The sequence below is a fragment of the Solanum stenotomum genome, chromosome 2, assembly GCF_019186545.1.
Source record: "Solanum stenotomum isolate F172 chromosome 2, ASM1918654v1, whole genome shotgun sequence".
NCBI lineage: Eukaryota > Viridiplantae > Streptophyta > Magnoliopsida > Solanales > Solanaceae > Solanum > Solanum stenotomum.
Genome location: NC_064283.1, coordinates 70,616,195 through 70,634,642, shown reverse-complemented (window position 1 = coordinate 70,634,642; position 18,448 = coordinate 70,616,195). Strand labels below are relative to the sequence as shown.

General features: G+C 33.9%; 3 protein-coding genes across 3 annotated transcripts in view; all 3 read left to right on the top strand.

Moving 5' to 3' along the window:
- LOC125857196 (MLP-like protein 34) overlaps nucleotides 1-18,448 on the top strand; it is a 384,557-nt gene that overhangs the window by 320,325 nt on the left and 45,784 nt on the right. The window lies entirely within an intron of this gene.
- Nucleotides 1,654-2,270, top strand: LOC125857257 (protein PELPK1-like). Its single transcript, XM_049536954.1, has one exon. The coding sequence runs from the start codon at nucleotides 1,706-1,708 to the stop codon at nucleotides 2,072-2,074; it is 369 nt and encodes a 122-aa protein (XP_049392911.1). The 5' UTR covers nucleotides 1,654-1,705; the 3' UTR covers nucleotides 2,075-2,270.
- On the top strand, nucleotides 17,764-18,409 carry LOC125857248 (kirola-like). Its single transcript, XM_049536947.1, has 2 exons — nucleotides 17,764-17,953; nucleotides 18,144-18,409. The coding sequence occupies exons 1-2, from the start codon at nucleotides 17,764-17,766 to the stop codon at nucleotides 18,407-18,409; spliced, it is 456 nt and encodes a 151-aa protein (XP_049392904.1).

The following is an 18,448-nucleotide window of genomic DNA, read 5'->3' as shown; positions in this document are numbered from 1 at the left end:
CACACACACACAAGCCAAACATTTTATCTCTTTTGCAAATTTTATGTTGAGATTAATTATAGACATGTTTTGTATTAGAATTAGAGAGGGGACCTTGTCCATGCCAATGCTAATTTTATCAAGACCAATAGAAGAGGGATTGCCTATTGTGTGAGATATCATCCAATGCTTTGACTATAGAAACTCATTCATTAATGATGCAACTACTTTGAAATTGAGCTTCCAGTGGCGACTAATCGCTACTGAAGCCCAAAAAGTAGAAATAAAATTATTTTAGTAGCGACTTGAGCGCCATGGCAACTGACAAGTAGTTTCATAACTAAATGTTATTTATGACAACTTCTTAAGGACGCCATTAGAAACTCTTATTGAGGCGATAAGGGTTGCCACTAGAAATATTTATTCTACAAAAATAGTTCCAATAACTTAAATATTGGGTAGGTTGCCCGAATTGCCACATTTACCTGAAATCCCAAATTTACCAAAGCTTGAATTCCCTGAAATTTCGAAACCTGAGCTGCCAACTCTGCCAAAGCCTAAATTGCCAGAATTCCCAAAGCCGGAGTTTCCACCATCTCCAAAGTCTGAACTTCAACTTTGCCAAAACTAGAGATTCCTGTCATTCCTAAGATTGAATTGCCAACTTTATCAAAGCCAGAAATCCCTCAAGTGCCTAAAAAGCCCTGAGCGCGCGGCGTGTGAAATTTCTCTTCGCCTTATTGAAGTAACATTGATCATATGTGTTTCCCTTTGTTGTGATAAAATCATTTCCAGCTCTCTGTTTTGGAAGGATTATTTATGTAATTGTTATGCCATCAATTTACTAATATAAGGTAACTTTTACCTTAGCTTGTAGTTCCCTATCACTACCAAAAATAGGAAACTGTTGAAGGACAAATATATTCTTTAGTTAAATAGTAAAACTCAACGCTAATTCTATCTAGCTACGAATTATCAAAAAAAAAAAATTATTGTTAATTACGAGCAATTTAGCGATCATGAATCATCTAGATTTTTGTAGTGTATTCATTTGCATTGAAATCTCTTATTGACTCTAGAATGTGATTCCCTAATTACTTATCCACTTTTCCTTTTGTAGTTGTCCCTAATTACTTGTCTATTTTGACAAATCAAGAAAGGACAATTTTTTTTTCCTATTATATCCTCAATTAATTACTTTGAAAAAGGTAGAACTTTTTTAAAAATCTTAAATTTTTAATTCATCCACTTCATAGTTAATAGGGGTAAAATGGTAAACTCATATGTCAATAATTATCAATTCAAAAGTGGACAAGTAATTAGGGACAGAGGAAGTATTTCAATATGCAACATTGCTTATCATTTTAAAATTTTAAAATATTTTTTTTTGTAAAAATTTACAAAGTTGAGTGACTTTTGAAAGACAAAACAAAGTTGAGCGACTCTGAAGGCCATTTGGGACATATGTAAGGATGTTTATTAAACATTCAATCACCTAAACAACATAATGTTAGATTAATTAGGTAATACTTGTTATACAAGTTAGATTAATTAGGAGGTTATTGTTGAGAAGATGATCTAACATAGTTTTTTCATACCAAACCACAACCAAAGACTAATTCTCCAATTTTTACTTTCACTATATAAACTTGTTTGAAGTGAAGTATAATGCATAATCAACAAAAGCAGAAATTACTAATGTTGAAGCATTTATCACCTTTATGCAATGGCTTATAAGTATACCCCATCTTTTTTCTTGTTATTATTTGTCACTTTGTTTTTAACAAGTAGTTATGTGATTCAAGTAGAAGCGCGCAATCTTCTTGAAGTAACTATCCCTGAGCTTCCTAAGCCAGAATTGCCACATTTACCTGAAATCCCAACTTTGCCTAAGCTTGAATTCCCGGAAATTCCGAAACCTGAGTTGCCTACTCTACCAAAGCCCGAATTTCCAGAAATCCCAAAGCCAGAGTTTCCACCATTTCCAAAGGCTGAACTTCCAACGTTGCCAAAACTCGAGATTCCTGTCATTCCTAAACCTGAATTGCCAACTTTGTCAAAGCCAGAAATCCCTCAAGTGCCAAAAAAGCCTTGAGCGCGACCGAAGCAGCATTGTTAAAAATGTATTGTGTTGTGTGATCATATATGTATTTCTTTGTTGTGCTATACAATCTGCCATTTGAAACTTTCCTTGCTGTACAAGAATTGTTTATGTATTTTTTTCTGTCATCACTTCATTAATGTACTTGTGATTCTAGTGACATTATACATATCTCTCTGTTTCATTTGTTTGATTTTGACTTGACACAGACTTTACGAAATTAAAAAAAACTTTTGAATATTGTGATATCAAATTAAAAATATGTAGAATGTACCAAACTGTCTTTAATTCTGTAATCTTAAACATGCATGTAAAGAAAAAAGTTTATATTTGTCCTTTGGTTTGATTAAAATTGTTCTCCGATGAAATGACTAACTGTAATTTCAAACCAAATATTGCAACGACGAGGACATTAATGACCACATTAATTTTACGAAATGGAAAAATTAAACCCTTTTACATAATTTTAAAGCAAATTTAACCCTTTTCCATATAATATATTTCTCCCACTATGTGGAGGTAACTATATTATTGAAATAAATTTCACATAATTAATGTAGCCAATTATGGTCATATGGTTCAATAATAAACTAAAACAAAAATTCAATTTCACCATCTCTATATATATTTCTAGCTAACACATATACCGTGTGTATTCTGAGAGACCTTAGCCACATGGTACACTAAGTTGCTCAGATTCGGGTGAGTCAAATAAGGATGTGGATTTAGAGGTTGGATTCTTCATAATTTAAATTTTAAAACTTGGGAGCATGGATTCAGGTGTAGAGATTCAACCAAAAACAATTCAAATATCTAAATTATGAGACATTATGTGGATTACTTACTAGGTTTTTTAGGAGAAAATATTGTTTATAAAGAGGAGAACTCCAAAAGTAGATAAAAGGAAAAGGACTAACATAGAAATTACTATATACAAGCTATTCATTTTCTTCAATTTCACCTTAGCTTTTGTTTTAATTACATAAATCATAGGTATCTGTCTTGAATTCCTCCATTGATTTTGGTCAAAATACCGAAAATTGGTTGACAAACTTTTGGTATGGATCCCATGCACATTCACACGGCCACACCTATGTCGTATCGACGTGAATAATGTGATACTGAAAGAGAAGAGTCCGAGCAACTTAGAGTGCATAACATAAGTCCCGTCAGCATGTTATCTTCTCTTTACTATTATACACAAGCTAGTTACGGTATGTCATTTTATTCAACAAAACCTTTCATAAGTGTTTGGTTTATTAGCATTTTAATAATAATAATTTATTATATTGCACTAACAATAAGTGTTGACCTTGTAGGAATATTTAATTTATGAAGTTATTGTTGAGAAGAAGAACTAACACACAATTTTTCCTACCAATCACAACCAAAGCCTAATTCTCCAATTTTTATTTTCCACAACCATACATCTATATAAATTTGTTTGAAGTGAAACATAATGCATAATCAACCAAATCATAAATTACTAGTCTTGAAGCATTTATCACCTTTCAACAATGGCTTATAATCACTACAACCCATCTTTTTTCTTGTTATTATTTGTCACTTTGTTTTTAACAAACAACTACATAAATCAAGTAGACGCGCGCCATCTTCTTGAAGTAACTTTGCCTGAGCTTCCTAAGCCTGAATTGCCACATTTACCTAAAATCCCAACTCTGCCTAAGCCTGAATTGCCTGAAATTTCAAAACCCAAGCTACCAACTCTATCAATCCCCGAATTGCCACATTTTCCTGAAATCCCAACTTTGCCTNAACCCATCTTTTTTCTTGTTATTATTTGTCACTTTGTTTTTAACAAACAACTACATAAATCAAGCAGACGCGCGCCATCTTCTTGAAGTAACTTTGCCTGAGCTTCCTAAGCCTGAATTGCCACATTTACCTAAAATCCCAACTCTGCCTAAGCCTGAATTGCCTGAAATTTCAAAACCCGAGCTACCAACTCTATCAATCCCTGAATTGCCACATTTACCTGAAATCCCAACTTTGCCTAAGCCTGAATTTCCTGAAATCCCAAAACCCGAGCTACCAACTCTACCAAAATCCGAACTTCCAACATTGCCAAAACTTGAGATGCACGTCATTCCTAAGCCTGAATCGCCAACTTTGCCAAGGCCAAAAATCCCTCGAGTGCCTAAAAAGCCTTGAGCACTTGTGTATGAAATCCTATTTTCTTCGTTGAAGCAACAATATTGTTAAAATGTTAACACTTAATTATGTTATGTGATCATATGTATGCTTTTTCTTTATTGTGCTAGAATCATTTGCAGCTTCCCTTTTGGAAGATATATATTTATGTGATTCATGTTCTATATATCATCACTTATTTGTGTTTCTTTTGGGGTTACATGTATATAATTTTTATACACTAAATCTTTGAAACTTTTTTGTAGTTTTTCTCATTCAAAGCACATATATAGAGTGCATAAAGCGTACTCGACATGCAACTTATTGAGAAAAGAAATGCCTCAACTTAATGAGTATAATATTTTAGACAAAAATAAACTTAACCAAAGTACGAAAAATTAACAGAGAGCCCTTCTTTTTTAAATCATATTTATCAACGGACATTATTATGTGGCTGTAATATAATGTCTCAATCGTCTCGTACACGCAATAGGCATGGTCCAATAGATATTAGGCAAAGGAAATTAAGCAAGTAGATATAAATTGAAGAAGAAAGTTAAATAATTAAAAATATTTGCTTTAAATTAGACAAAAAAGTCAAATAATTAAAATCTTTGCTTCTTCATCTTACTGTCAATAAGAATCCTACTTTTTTTTTTAATTATTATTATTATTGAGAACATAGCCACATTAATCATAGTTCACCTTTACATGACTTATTAATCTTTTTACAGTTAATTAAGGTGTTAGCTCAAAAACTTATTTCTTCCTTCCGTTAATATTATATGATATTTTTATTAGTTTGAGCACATTCTTTAAGAAAAAATCACTTCTAAAAATAAGAGGTGTTTTCATTATATCATTATCAATTAAATAGAACATAATTTAATATGGTTTATTGATAAAGTAAAAACACTTATTTAAATTAAATAAAGGTAAATATTGCTATACCCCATTTTAACCAAGGTCAAATTAGTGTACAACATATTGGTGATTTCCGAATTAATTAACTTGAGAAGTCGCCACCTAATTATTTTTAAGGCAAATTAGGATACCTAAATTATTAACTATGTAATGCTAAAAATGACTTCAATTAAGGTCTACTAATTTATGTGATTCTAGGTAAGAGTTCTAATTTATCTTAAAGGGAAGGGGTAAGGCATCCTTTAAGATTAGTTTTAAAACTATTAACCGGCCAAACTTAGGTTAATTACTTTAAAAAAAATGAATGCTAAAGATTAAGTAATTGGGTAGCCAAATTGGAAAACATTATTTATTTTTAAAGCTCTTATTACAATTGTATTAGAGTGAAAAAGATTTAAGAATGAGTAATTTCTTTAGATCCATTTAGATAAATCCATGACTAAAAATAAGTAATTAAAAGAAAAAGACACTTGCTCATTGACCGACAGGGTGTTCCCGTTGGAAAAAGTTTTTAAAAAAAATAAGAGTTTAGAACAACAAATTTTCTTTGTAAGACATTGCCAATTTTGAGCCAAACTTAATAAATCTAGTGAGTTTAAAATGGCGCAAAAGAAGTATTTTTTTTTTAAAAAAAATAAAGGTTTGCCAAATGAAGTTTATAAAAGGTAAAGTGACTAATAAGGTTTGTATCTAATTAAAGGTACCCAAACCCAAACATCTATATTAAGTTAGTTATTATGAAACAAGAAATTAACACATATCCAAAACACATAAGCAAGTTAAAACAAATAAATGCTAAATGATAATAAATAAAAGCGACTCCAAAAGTGAATTTTGCTTGCTATTTGGATAGTATAGGATATCAACTTCATGTGCGGGTATGATGGTATTGAGTCTATAAGACTCTAATTTTGCGAGAGTCCTTAATCGAGACTCCATTTTGCTCCAAAGTGTTCATGCAAATAAATAGAGGGTAAAAAGATTAGTAAGGCGAATCCACTTTAAAACTATATCAAATAAACCAAACATGAAGATAAGTAAAAGTCATACAACAAAGACACTATCCGGAATAGAAAATATGCAAGCGCGGGATAAGCCGACTGATTAACAGAACTCAAAGTAACTGACCTACAGGATAAAAGTAGTTTTCAGGTTTAACCGATTTAAACCACAAAGAAGCTTACCTTTCCAAACCATGAATTTTTTAACAATTCTTTATAAGTAGTCTATACTAAAATATTCAGAAGAAAAGGGGCAAAGAAAAATTAATATACTAACAGAGAGTAAAACAAAAGGAAGCTTAAGCTTAAATTTATAAGTATATATTTGTATATATAAAACTAACGCCTAATAATGACAATGCACATGATTTGTGTCATAGTCCTTCAAATATTAATTATGATAACTGCTAACTTACAATTTTTTTTAAAAAAAGAACAGGAACTTATACACGTGATTTGATTAGCAGCAAAAAAAGAAAGTGTAGAACTTAAACAAAATACCTACAACCAAGGCTCTCTTTTATATTTTTAAAAGGAAGCATGTGCAAAGCTATTTTTAACAGAAGCAAGGACAATAGTCATTACTATTAAACATTTTATACGTAGGAAAACATGACCATTGAAACTTTAGCATATAAACACACAAAATAAGACATTTAACTGGGAACAAAACAACAATGCATCTTATGTAAATCCAATTCTAGAACTAAGTCATTAACAAATATCCAATTTTAAAACTAAGCCATTCTTTAAATTCAAGGTCTAAAAAAAAGTGAGGGAAAACAATTTCAAGTCTGTATAGACCTCAAAATGGATACAAACATATTTTAACATTACTTTGATTACAACTGAACTAAGCAGGAATCAGTCTCAACATACAAATTTCTTAGAGCAACATAACACTCTAATCATAGTAACAAAATTGAGGAAAAAGAAAAGAACGTCACCTGCTATAGGGCAGTGAATGGGGCTGCTGCAATCAAAGGTGTACACTCACACAATCAACGAATTCTACAAAGTTTGAGACCAGAGTTTTGGCTGAGATAAGAAGAGAATGACAAGTTATTTTTTTTTAGAGTGAAAATCAGTGGTTCAAGGTGCTATGAAGGCAAAAAACTCTCTGCAAAACGAGTGCCATCTCTTCGTATTTAAAGGAATGAACTAGGGTTATAGGTTTAGCATTTGAGCGGGACAATCGTTTGAATTTTGAAAAAAATCTGCTTGACGATTCTTTCTCAGAAATCTCAAAAGTTCTTTGGCATTTTCTCTTGACTAAATTAAAGAAGAGAGATGAGAAACGAAGAGAGCTAGTAGAGTTGTCGAGGCTTGCATGGAATTGGAGAGGCAGATCTCTGTCATTCTTGAGGATCGCTGGAATTTAGTCGGAAGAGGAAAGAAGAACGATAGAAGAGAGAGAATCCTACTGCTAGTTGAGAAGATAAGGCTTGTTAGGGCTTGAATTGATTCTGGGCTGAAAATTGGGCCGGATTTGGGCCAAGTGTAGGAACGAAATTGGGCTAATTTTGACATATTTTAGTGTAAAAAGTGGGCTGAAACGTTTGAATCTTTTCTTCTTTTGAATTATTTTGGACTTCTAACTTAATAACCAATACTTAAAATGTTATAAGATGACAACTAATAATTTACGTAAATAAAAATATCGATATTACGATTTTATGCTAGTATTAAATATAGATACAAGATATCGATGTATAATTAATTTAACAAAATATGAAACTTGAAATAAAATGATGACAAATGATTATTTAAGATAAGAGGTATCAAAAATAATATTAGTAATTTTGATAATAAAACTAATAATTTTAGAAGATATATAGTTGTAGTAATAAAAATAGTTGTGAAAGGGATGATTTTATACGCTATTAAATTAGAAGCTCAAAAACAATAAATTAGAAGGAAGGAGGATCAAAATTGGGTGTCAACAAATATGATTTAGAAAATATTATACTTTCTTAATTATGTAAGAAATTATTTATTTTTGGACTAAATAAAAGTTTAAAATACCATATAATATAAATCGAAGAGAGTAAGTGGACATTAAATGGTTCATCCTCCTCTATGTACAACTTATATCATTAATAACATGAAGATGATACAACAAATTGTAGTATCAAATCAAAAAGTCAAATCAAATTAACAAAGAAATCCAACTAAATGTGATTTGGTTTGATTCGGTAGTAACATATATATGTCAAGAAATATTGTGATTTTCTCGTTGGATGCAATATTTAAGAGAAATATATATATATATATATATATATATATATATATATATATATATATATATATTGCATCTATTTTTATATATATTTCAATAATATATAGAAAATTCTTATGCCTACTGTGGAAAATAGGGTTCCAGGATTACCTCTGCATGCTCCATCAGTATTGCACTTCACTTCATTCCTCAGTGGTGGCATTTTTTGCGGGAGTAATCGAGACCCGTAAAGGAGAAGAGTCTATGGGGGCCATATCCGTAGATGGGAAAGTCGGGTTGATTGGTGTGCTTGATAGATAATTTAGAAGGAGAAAAACAAAGAATACGTAAGAAGAGAAAAGAATTTGCTGGAGAACTTAGTTGTTTTATTCATGACTTCAAGCCTATATATAGGCAAATACTTAACAGAAAATCCATTTAAACAGGACACATATCAGTCTTATTATCAACTTACTCCAAAAAAATAGAGCACATGACTCCTAAAGCAAGCATAACTCTTTACTCCACTAATTTCTAAAAATCAAAACAACCTGCAAACTGCTGCAATTAAAAAGAATTAAAACTCCTAAAGACTAGGTCAACTGCCAACAGAAAACTACGACTAAACTTTCAACAGTTCCCCCTTAAATTGATGTTTGATAACAATCAGTTTACGTCTTTGATTGTACATACACCTAGCAGCCTTCTAAGTTTCATGGATGACTCCGTCTTCAAAGCCTTGGTGAAAATATCGGCAACTTGATCTTCACTCCTGCAGTAAATCAGATCAATTGTTCCATTATTGCTAAGATCTCTTAAGAAATAAAACTTTACATCAATGTGCTTGCTTCTTCCATGTAGCACCGGATTCTTGGATAGCTGAATTGCTGAATCATTGTCACAAAAAATCTTAGTGGCTTCTGCTTGCTTGTAACATCCGACAATTTAAAATGAATATGAAGAAGCTTGAATTTGGAAATAGTCATTTTTTTGAAAAATTTAAAATCTAGAAATTTGGCAGTCCAGAATCTGGAAATTTGGCTAAGTTCAAAAATCTGGAAATTTGGCTAAGTGTGGAAATCAGTGATTTTTGGCCAACTTTGAGCAGTCGTAACTCCTAGCTCAGGATGATTTAGGAGTAGTTCCAGTTATGGTTTCGAAGCTTGTGGAATGATCTTTCCAACGCCACCGAGTTTGCTCAATTCCGAGTTCGTATGAGCGAGTTATGCCCTTTGAAAGTTGGGGCAGTTGGCAAGGAGTCCGTCCGGAAATTTAAGGGCATTTGTCTTTTCACAAATCATTTCTTTTGAGGTTATATGGTTGTATTAGGCTGATCTTTGGATCATTTTGTCCCATTTTGAAAGAGAAAGAGTTAGGGTTCTTGAGAGTGAATAAGAGAAGAAGAAGAGAAGAAAGAGAAGAAGAAGAGAAGAAAGAGGAGATCAACAAGATTCGTCAAGATCATTATGAATTTTCGTCGGGGGTGATCCCTATCAAGGTATGTGAGTTCTTTGTGTGGGTTGATCCTTTCCCCCCACATACCAAGCTCGTTTTTATGATTTGAGAAGAGATTGGATTTGTTGTTGAAGTTATTGTTGGTTGTGGGACAGGATTGGGCTGTGTATTTGAGTTGTGGTCTATTGTATGTTGAGAGATTGATGATCCTTAGTGTTGGTTGGTTCATACCCCCACACACCAACTCGTTTTTAATCCCAAGAGAAGATTTATTTGTTGTTGAAGTTGTAGTGGTGTTGTGTAGAAGTTCTTGCTGGTTTAGTACAGATTTCCGGCTGTGATTTTTGAGTTGAATCTATTGTATAATAAGGGTCTTTATGATTCTAAGTGTTGATGCTGAAACCTTGAGGTTGAGAGGGTTTAGAATTGGAAAGAAACAAGGGGAAAAAGTCGGATTTTTGGGGAAAAAGGGGCTGGGCTGTTGCACCTCTCCTAGTGCCAAGGACACCAATCCTTCCCTTTCATTCACCATTTCTTTTTTCATACATGTTCCTAGGTATTATACCTATGTTTCCTAGTTGTTTCCAACACTCCAAGGTACTTCCAAAAGTCAAGTAAAACTACAAGTCAAGTGAAGTTAGTTTCCAAGTCAAGTGAAGTTAGTTTCCAATTCAAGTGAAGTTAGTTTCCAAGTCAAGTGAAGTCAAGCTTAGAAGTAAGTAAGTCAAAGCAAGTCTTTAAGGTTTTCCAAGAGTCTTCATTGAACGTTTTAACTTCATTCTAAGGCTCAAGTTCCAAGTTAAGTATTGAGTTTCAAGTCAAGTCAAAAGTTAAGAGTTTCATGTTAAGTTAAGAGTTTCACATCAAGCCAAGAGTTCAAGTAAAGTAAAGAGTTTAAAGTTGAGTTCTTTTCTCAAAGTTATTAGGGAACTATGTATTCCCAAAGAAGTTTTAAAGAAATGTTTTTACATTTAAACAAGGTTGGAAACTGAGATTTCCAAAAGAGCCTTCGGGCTAGTTTTTGAGTAATTATCTCATATCAGCAGGAAGAAATATGTTTTAAAAACATAAGAGCCAGTACATTTTTGGGAGTAGTATCGAGCACCGAATTGGGGGAGCGTTCAAAGAACCCACAGCCCCCATAGAACCATGTTAGCCACCATGGGTAGAAAAGGATCATACTTTTTAGATGAATCCTTTTCAGATTAGACTAGTGGATCCATTAGGCAGTTCAGGTCTTATACCTTTGGCCGGGTATAAGATGCTCTGGCAGCGTGAGGTCGATCGCTGTATCATCACTATAGCTCTTATGTGATGGTTGTCGGTTAGAGAAGCTCCCACAGCAGTTATTGTATTTTTCATACACAGAGATTATTGTATTTTTATATACATCAGTTCATTGTATTTCTATATACATTTCAGGCTTATTGTATCTTTGTATACACACAGAGTTTATAGCATGTTTTAAACAGTCTTTCTTTATATCGCACTTGTTTTAAATTGCCTTATATTGAAAGAAGTCAGTCAGGTTGAGTTGAGTTGAGCCAGGTAAGCTATTCAGTTTCTTCCAGATTTCCTTCTAGCCTTTGTTGCTTAGTTTTCCAGCTTGCATACTCGTACATTCCATGTACTGATGCCAGTTGGCCTGCATCGTTTGATGATGCAGATTCAGGTACCCCGGATCAGCATCCTGCACGTCGTTGATCCAGCTGAGCACTCCAGAGTCAGTGGTGAGCCTCCTTGCATTCCGGAGGACTCAATTATTTTGTGTTCTTAGTTTTTGTTTTATTAGGATGTTGCGGGGTCTGTCCCAACATCCATCTCAGTATTTTAGAGGCTTCATAGACAGACAGTCAGTCAGTTAGTTTTGAGTCTCTCATCTATATATATATGTAAATATTCTATTTTGAGATTCGAGTTGCCTTTATGGCCATATTTTATAAGTTAAGTTGTTTTGTAATATTGCATTGCATCGAGTTATTCTGTTGAGATTTCCGCTGAGTTAAGAAAGCCAGGCCAAGGGTTCGCTTAGGGCCAGAAATGGCCTCCGGGTGCCGGTCCCGCCCAGATTGTAGGCTCGGGGTGTGACAAACTTGGTATCGGAGCACAGAGTTCAGGAGTCCTAGGGAGTCTATGAAGCCGTGTCTGTAGAGTCCTAGTTATCGGTGTGAAGCGCGCCACATCTATAATTGGGAGGCTGCAACATTTAGGAAGATTTCTCATTTCTGTCACACTCATTTCATGCGTTAGAATTGATCTCTAAAAAGTTTCTTTCTAATCCGTGCTTGCGCGTGTTTCAGATAGTCATGCCTCCACGAAGAGTTGGTAGAGGGCGTTTTCCTAGACGTTATGTTGATGAGCAAGAGTTACCCTATCCACCGGGAGTGCAAGATCAAGGGGAAGTTTCTAATGCCGAGTTCAGAGAGGCAATTAGAATGTTGAGTCAAGTTGTAGCTAATCAGATTGGTCAGCAAAGGGGAGCTCGATAGGAAGGAGCTGACACTTCTAGGATTCGTGAGTTCTTGGGGATGAATCCTCCGAGTTTCATGGATTCGAGCATTACTGAGGATCCAGAGGATTTCATTGAGGAGTTGAAGAAGATTTTTGATGTGATGCATGTGGCAGATATTGAGCGGGTTGAACTAGCTGCTTATCAATTGAAGGATGTTGCTAGAACTTGGTTCGACCAGTGGAAAGGGGGCAGAGCTGAGAATGCACCACCTGCAAGTTGGGCCGATTTTGAGGAAGCTTTCTTGGGGCATTTCTTTCCTCGAGAATTGAGAGAGGCCAAGGTACGTGAGATCCTCACACTTAAGCAGGAGTCCTTGAGTGTTCATGAGTACAGTTTGAAGTTCACACAATTATCCCGCTATGCTCCGGAGATGGTTGCGGACATGAGGAATAGAATGAGCTTGTTTGTTGCTGGGTTGTCTCGGTTGTCGAGCAAGGAAGGTAGGGCTGCAATGCTTATCGGGGACATGGACATATCAAGGTTGATGGTTTATGTGCAGCAGGTTGAGGAAGAGAAGCTGAGGGACAGAGAAGAGTTCAGAAATAAGAGAGCTAAGATCGGGAACGAGTCCGGGCAGCAGAGAGGTAATTCAAACCGTCCCTCCTTTCAGCAAAGGCAAAAGGGACCTGCTCCATCATTTGCTAGAGCACCTGCACCCAGATACAGAGGTGAATTTAATGTTCAGAATTCGAAGGACTTCAGGGCTAGACCAGCACAATCTTCGGGTAGTGTGGCGCAAGGGAGTAGTAAGCCTCCTGTTTGCGCCAAATGTGGTAGGAACCACTCAGGTATTTGTCGAGATGGCTCCATTGGTTGTTTCAGGTGTGGTCAGAATGGACATTTCATGCGAGAGTGTCCAAAGAATAGGCAGGGTAATGGAAGCAATAAAGCACAGTCTTCTTCAGTTGTTCCACCAGACAGGACGGCACCTAGAGGAGCTACTTCTAGTACAGGTGGAGGAGCAAACCGCCTTTATGCTATCACCAGTCGCCATGAGCAAGAGAATTCTCCGAATGTTGTCACTGGTATGATCAAAGTCTTTGCTTTTGATGTGTATGCTTTGCTAGACCCAGGAGCGAGTTTATCTTTTGTAACTCCTTATGTTGCAAATCAGTTTGAGGTTCTTCCTGAAAGACTTTGTGAACCCTTTTGTGTTTCTACACCTATTGGGGAGTCTATTCTAGCGGAAAGAGTTTATCGTGATTGTCCTGTTTCTATCAATCACAAGAGCACCATGGTTGATTTGGTTGAGTTAGACATGGTAGATTCTGATGTCATTCTAGGTATGGATTGGCTTCATGCTTGTTATGCATCGATAGATTGTAGAACTCGAGCAGTCAAGTTTCAGTTTCCGAATGAGCCAGCCATAGAGTGGAGTAGCAGTTCAGCAGTGCCTAAGGGTCGTTTTATTTCGTACCTTAAGGCGAGAAAGTTAGTTTCGAAGGGTTGTATCTATCACTTAGTCCGAGTTCATGACTCTAGTGTTGAGATACCTCACTTCCAGTTAGTTTCTATAGTAAGAGAGTTTCCAGAAGTTTTTCCTGATGATCTACCCGGAATTCCTCCTGAGAGAGAAATAGATTTCGGCATAGATCTCATTCCAGATACTCGTCATATGTAAATATTTTATTTTGAGACTCGAGTTACCGTTTTGGCCAGATTTTATCAATTGGTTGTTTTATAACCTTTCATTGCATTGAGTTATGCTTTTGAGATAAGTTTTCGCTTGGGGCCAGCAATGGTCTCCAAGTGCTGGTCCCGCCCAGGGTGTAGGCTCGGGGCGTGACACTTCTTGCCAGTTGCCAGAGCGCTCAGGTTGCTGCTAAAATGATTTTGTTTCGACTTTTTGGGCTTCAGTAGCGATTAGTCGCCACTGAAAGCTCAATTTGGTTGCATCAATCATGAATGAGTTTCTACAGTCAAAGCATTAGATGATAGCTCACACAATAGGCAATCCCTCTTCTATTGCTCTTGATAGAAATTAGCATTGGCATGGACAAGGTCCCCTCTGTACTTCTAATACAAAACATGTTTATAATTAATCTCAACATAAAAATTTGCAAAAGAGATATTGTGTTTTGTTGGGGTGGGGTGGAGGTGTAGGCATAATTTCCTTTATAAACAAGTAGTTACGCGTAGAGCGCTAAAAATTATCGTTAAATCTATTTACAATTTTTTTAAAAATTTAATTAAAAGTATTTTCACATAAAAAGGACAAATGCCGGAAATAAATAAAGGGATAATTCAAAGTTATGTTCTAGGAAGAACATTTTAGGGAGTACAGAAAGATAGAAAAGGTAAACTGTAAAGTGATTGGTCAAATTAAAAGTGCTTATAAACTGTAAAACCATAAATTAAAAATGACCAACTTATGGTTATTTTGGATTATAAAGAGTTATAAGCACTTTTAGTGTTTGTCAACTATATGATAAGCTTAAAAATATGTTTATGAACTAGTTTGAACCACTTAGAAACTTAACCTAATACCTTCTTAATATAAAAATAGATAATAGTATTTTTCTGTACTAATGGTGTGTAGTTACATGCACACACCTAATTATGTATAGGCTTTAAACCAAAACAAAAAAACAAAAAAATTATGTATAGGCATAAAAAAAATACGAAATTTACAGTCTAAAGTCTAGACATATTGACATTGCCTAACTATAAAAGGGCAGAGCTACTCATGTAATGATGAACCACATACTTATTATTATAACTTTGTGATATATCATAGAAGAAAAATGAGTCTTCAAGGAAAGTTGATTTCTGAGATAAATATCAAATGTGATGGAGATGTGTTTCATGAAATAATTAAGTACAAACCACATGATATCTTCCGTATATGCTCGGATAAGATACAAAATATGGATATTCATGAAGGTGAATTAGGCAATATTGGCTCTGTTAAGTCCTGGAAATTCACCCATGGTAAATCCGTATTATATTTGGTTTCAATATTTATTTTTGTAGGTTCGTTTTTCTTGTTCAAATTGTAAGTAAGTTATAGGAGATCATTTCATCGAAAAAAGTTTAGACATCTAGCTCAAACTTATCCGTTCATTAATTTGATCCAACATTTTTATTAATTCAAACTGTTTTTAACCCATTCAGATTCAATTCATTTCACTTGATCATTTAAAAAGCAAAATTAGTAGTATGCAATATTAATTTACTATATTTGTTTGCAGGTGGGAAAGAGATTGTTGTAAAGGAAGTAATTGAAGAAATAGATGATGAAAAGAAGTTGATTAAAAAAAAGGTAATTGAAGGTGATTTGTTGGATTATTATAAATCATTTTACGTCACTATTCAGGTTGAGATAAATGGTGAAAATAACTTAGTTACTTGGATCATGGAATATGAAAAGAAGAATACGAATGTGCCAGATCCACACACATATATGGAATTATGCCTCACTGTCACTAAAGATATTGGACTCACAATCTCAAGTGATGCATAAATATTATTATTATTATTATTATTATTATTATTATTATTGTTATTATTATTATATATGTACTTGGAATAAAAGCCTAAGTCGATGATTATTGATAAACCAAAATAAACGTTTCGAAACTAATTCTATTTAATTCCATATATGTATGCAAGTCTGTAATGAAATCGATAATATTATATTTAATAAAATCTCCGTAAGTCAATTTCTATGATAATATTCACCAGTGTTAGAAGATTAAATTGTTTTGCTATTTGGCTAAAGAATATATTTGTCTGTCAACAATTTCCTATTTTTAGTAGTGATAGTGAACTACAAAATTAGCTAAGGATTCGAAATTTTCAGAGTACAAAAATTATGTGTATTATGCCACTAGAAACACAAGGACATTATATTAGTACGTAATTGATGATAGAACTAGGGTGCGGCAGAATGGATAATTTATATGGGTATCTATTCATATTTATCCATTTTAAATAGGTTGGGTACCCAACTCATCTAAAATGGGTAAAAAACGAATAATACTCATATTACTCATTTAAAAGTGGATAGTTAAATAGGTAAAAGATGTTCATTCATAAAAGAAAGAAAAATGATAGGGAGGTGGGGTGGTAAAAAAACTTTTTTACATTTTTTTTGGGGATGGGGGCGTGGGGTGGGGAGGGGGCTAGTAGGGGGGAGGGGGGCTGGTAGGTTGGATGACAAAAGAAAACTTTTAAAAAATTATTTTTTTAATAAAAGAAACAAACTAAATTTTTTTTACACTTTTTTGGGAGAGGGGGTGGGTGGGGGGGAGGGGGGCGGGTAGGAGGTGGAGTGATAAAAAAAAATTTAAAAAATTTGTTTCTAAAGCTTTTAACAAGATCCCTACTATAATATGGGTACACATATTTACCCATATTATCTATTGGGTAACTCGTTTTTACCCATTTAAAATAGGAGAACTTTCGCAGGTAGCCACTATAATAAACTTAATTATGCTTCATAGTTATATTTTGCATATTTACGGACTTAGCTACAGTTAAAGCTACCTCGTTTGTATAATTCATGGATTTTTGTATAATTCGCAGGTTTGTATAATTTGCGGTTACATTTGTATAATTCAATTATTTTTGTATTAACTCGAAATAATGAATTTATACAATTACAAACATCAGAAGTGTAAACAACTATACAAATTATATTATACAAATTCCGAATTATACAAAAGTTATACAAATTCTGAATTATACAAACGTGCGAATTCTACAAAACTAAAAAGTTGAGCCGCGTAATTGTAGCTAAAAGTAGGTCGCGAATTGTAATTAAGGCAAACTATAGCTATGTTAACTAATTAACTAGTATATGTTTGCTTATACGCGTAATTTTCCCTTTAAAATATGAGTATTTAATTTGTTTTAGATCGACTCATATTCAACTCATTGTCACTCCTAGGCAGAACAATTGCATAAATAATCCTTCCAAAACAATGGATTGCTCCCTAGTATGCCATTTCTGGAATGGAGGGTTGATTCTATAGTCAAAGGCATTAGATGATATCTCACACAATAGGCAATCCCTCTTCTATTGCTATTGCTTCAGCACAAAGATTAGTAGTTATAGGGATATATAGTACTAGCATTGGCATGGACAAGGTCCCCTCTCTAATTCTAATACAAAACATGTCTATAAAAAATATGCTAATGAACTAGTTTGAACCACTTAGAAACTTAACCTAATACCTTCTTAATATAAAAGTAGCTTATTGGGTACTAGATATAACCAAGAGTCTCTTTCTGTGATAATTGTGTGTAATTACATGCACACACCTAATAATGTATAGGCCAAAGAAATATGAAATTTATAGTCTAGAGTCTACACATGCATATTGACATTGCTTAACTATAAGAGGGTAGAGATACTCATGTAATGATGAACCACACACTTATTATTAATTATTACTTTGTGATATATCATAAAAGAGAAATGAGTCTTGAAGTTAGAAAATTGGTTTCTGAGATAAACATCAAGTGTGATGGAGATGTGTTCCATGAAATGATTAGGTATGAACCACATCATATCTCCCGCATATGCTCTGATAAGATACAAAATGTGGATATTCATGAAGGTGAAGTGGGTACTATTGGCTCTATTAAGTCCTGGAAACTCATTCATGGTAAACTTGTATTATATTTGGTTTCAATATTTATTAGTTGACATCTAGCTCAAACTGATCCGTTCATTATTTTGATCCAATATTTTTATTGATGCAAACCATTTTTAACCCATTCAGATTCAATTCAATTCAATCGATCATTTCAAAAGCAAAATTAGTAGTATGAAATATTTACTATATTTGTTTGCAGATGGGAAAGAGATCATGGCAAAGGAAGTAATTGAAGAAATAGATGATGAAAAGAAGTTGATTAAAAAAAAGGTAATTGAAGGTGATTTGTTGGAGTATTATAAATCATTTTATGTCACTATGCATGTTGAGACAAAGGGTGAAAACAACTTAGTTACTTGGATCATGGAATATGAAAAGAAGAATGCAAATGTGCCTGATCCACACACTTTAATGGAATTATGCATCAATGTCACTAAAGATATTGAGACTCACCATCTCAAGTGATACATAAATATTATTATTGTTGTTGTTGTTGTTGTTGTT

Excerpts from the sequence above, each read along its gene's own strand:
- LOC125857248 (XM_049536947.1), top strand. The coding sequence starts at position 17,764 with ATGAGTCTTGAAGTTAGAAAATTGGTTTCTGAGATAAACATCAAGTGT. Across the intron at positions 17,954-18,143 it reads GTCCTGGAAACTCATTCATG|ATGGGAAAGAGATCATGGCA; the intron begins GTAAACTTGTAT and ends ATTTGTTTGCAG.
- LOC125857257 (XM_049536954.1), top strand. The coding sequence starts at position 1,706 with ATGGCTTATAAGTATACCCCATCTTTTTTCTTGTTATTATTTGTCACT.